The 1,853-nt window shown below is 36.9% G+C and overlaps 1 protein-coding gene across 1 annotated transcript; it reads left to right on the top strand.

The window, feature by feature from the left end:
- Window positions 1-588: 588 nt before the first annotated feature.
- Window positions 589-1,274, top strand: FOMMEDRAFT_152634 (uncharacterized protein; the record flags this gene model as incomplete). Its single annotated transcript, XM_007263421.1, has 3 exons — window positions 589-819; window positions 886-1,045; window positions 1,144-1,274. 3 exons carry the CDS (start codon window positions 589-591, stop codon window positions 1,272-1,274), a joined length of 522 nt encoding a protein of 173 aa, XP_007263483.1.
- Window positions 1,275-1,853: the final 579 nt, after the last annotated feature.

The raw sequence follows: 1,853 nt of genomic DNA on the forward strand, positions 1-1,853 counted from the left end.
GGACTGGCCTGGAGAGAACAAAAGAGACGACATAGCATTGGGGGAAGAGGGTTGGGGAGATGATGGAGGTAGGAGGAAAAGGAGTGACGAGAGCAAGTGCGTCATTATATGCTCTCGATCTTTGGTACTCGATTATGTAATCACTTCGATATATTGTTTAAAGGTAAAAACAAATTATATTATAAGTCTGAAAGAGTGATTGTTAACATTATTAATATATATAATTGTATATTATCTTACTAAAAGTATTGTAATTAACTTACAAGCACAACATATTACTTTTATGACTGTTATAATTAATCAACTATTGTTACAGATAACTTATAATATAATTTTAGCATATTATAATAGGAGTTGAGCACTTGTACCTCACATGTAATGTTGTAATAATACTATTAGTAAGCTTACTTGCTCTAAAACATGTTTGTAGTTTAATAGAAACTTTGTATATTTCTTACATTTATATATAATCATTATAATTACATTATAAGTAAAATATAAGTGTTATTTTAGAATGTAATGCTTATAAAATCATTTTATTAGATTACCTTTGCTATTATTAAATACATTTGTTGCGACTTTTTCGTGATGAGGCTACCACCTTGTCGAGTAACTGAAGATGAGCTGCTAGAAGAGACGCTTGCGCGGATGGCTTTCGCTTGTCTTGTTCCCTTGGACGATCCAGGTAGCGTCACCCGTCTAGTTGACCACTTGGCAGAACAGACAAAACGTGCTGAAGAACGGCATAACTTTTGGAGCTCAGGTCCCCGTCTCATTCACCTTCCGAGTGTAGAGATGATCCGCAAGTATTGCGAGTATGTTCGATGATTTTACAGCGCCAAGGTGGTATATTTATGACGTTTTGACAGGAGCCCTCATACTTAGTATGCTGCTTTGCGTTTTACTGGCATCGTCTTCCGGCACTACTTCCTCTCCCGTGGAGCTGCTTTCTATGTGAAACTTCTCAGTGAAAATACAACCGGATTCTGGCGAGAACTCATAGGTTGCATGCAACATCTCGTTCAAACAGAACTTACTCGGGCATGTGGGTGCTATACTTGCCCAGAGCATTGTTTTAACAAATCAAGACATACAAGCGCCTCGCTTGTGGACTCAAATACATTAGCTGATCCGGATCCTGAGGGCATTCACCTATCTTCGAAATGCTTTACCGTGCTGTTACGTGGGATCCGCTCCTCGATAAAGACGGGACACGCTCCACTAAGCTTCGCGATTTGTTGATTTGTGACGCCCTTAATATCTTCGAGTCATAAGCATGCATCACAAAAATAAACATAGTCTTATAATGTATTATATGCAAATGTAATGTCTAAAATATATAAAATATATAGAAGTCTGCCAGGTGTCCATATATTGGATTTTAAGGCTAAGACATATATTTTCAAGATATGTAAGAGTTGTGAAATCTATAATACTTCTAATGATTGTCAGAGTATACAAGACTTGACAGACAATATAAGCCATTATAAGCTATTGTTAGAATTGATAGATAATAAAATAAATATTGTTTTAAATATTACTTGTACTTTCTAAACACTGTTATAGAAGGAAAAAAATTGTGTAATATTTATTTAAATGTACTAAGGATACAAGCAAATTCCTTTAACTAACCATACTACCTTCCTCCTTTGACTCATAACAGTACTGCCCTTTTACCATCATCAACTGTCATCTTGTTGCTTGCTAGAGTCGGCTGGATGCTTAGATTCTCGTTCTGTCAAACTAGTGAGAAAAAGCCATGCCAGAACATTATGGTAATACAGGTCGACCGAACTGGTCACGTGATGTATGGATAGGGGGACAGGAAGCGCGCCAATCAGACAGGCCATGGA

This window comes from Fomitiporia mediterranea (assembly GCF_000271605.1).
Source record: "Fomitiporia mediterranea MF3/22 unplaced genomic scaffold FOMMEscaffold_3, whole genome shotgun sequence".
Taxonomy (NCBI): Eukaryota; Fungi; Basidiomycota; class Agaricomycetes; order Hymenochaetales; family Hymenochaetaceae; genus Fomitiporia; species Fomitiporia mediterranea.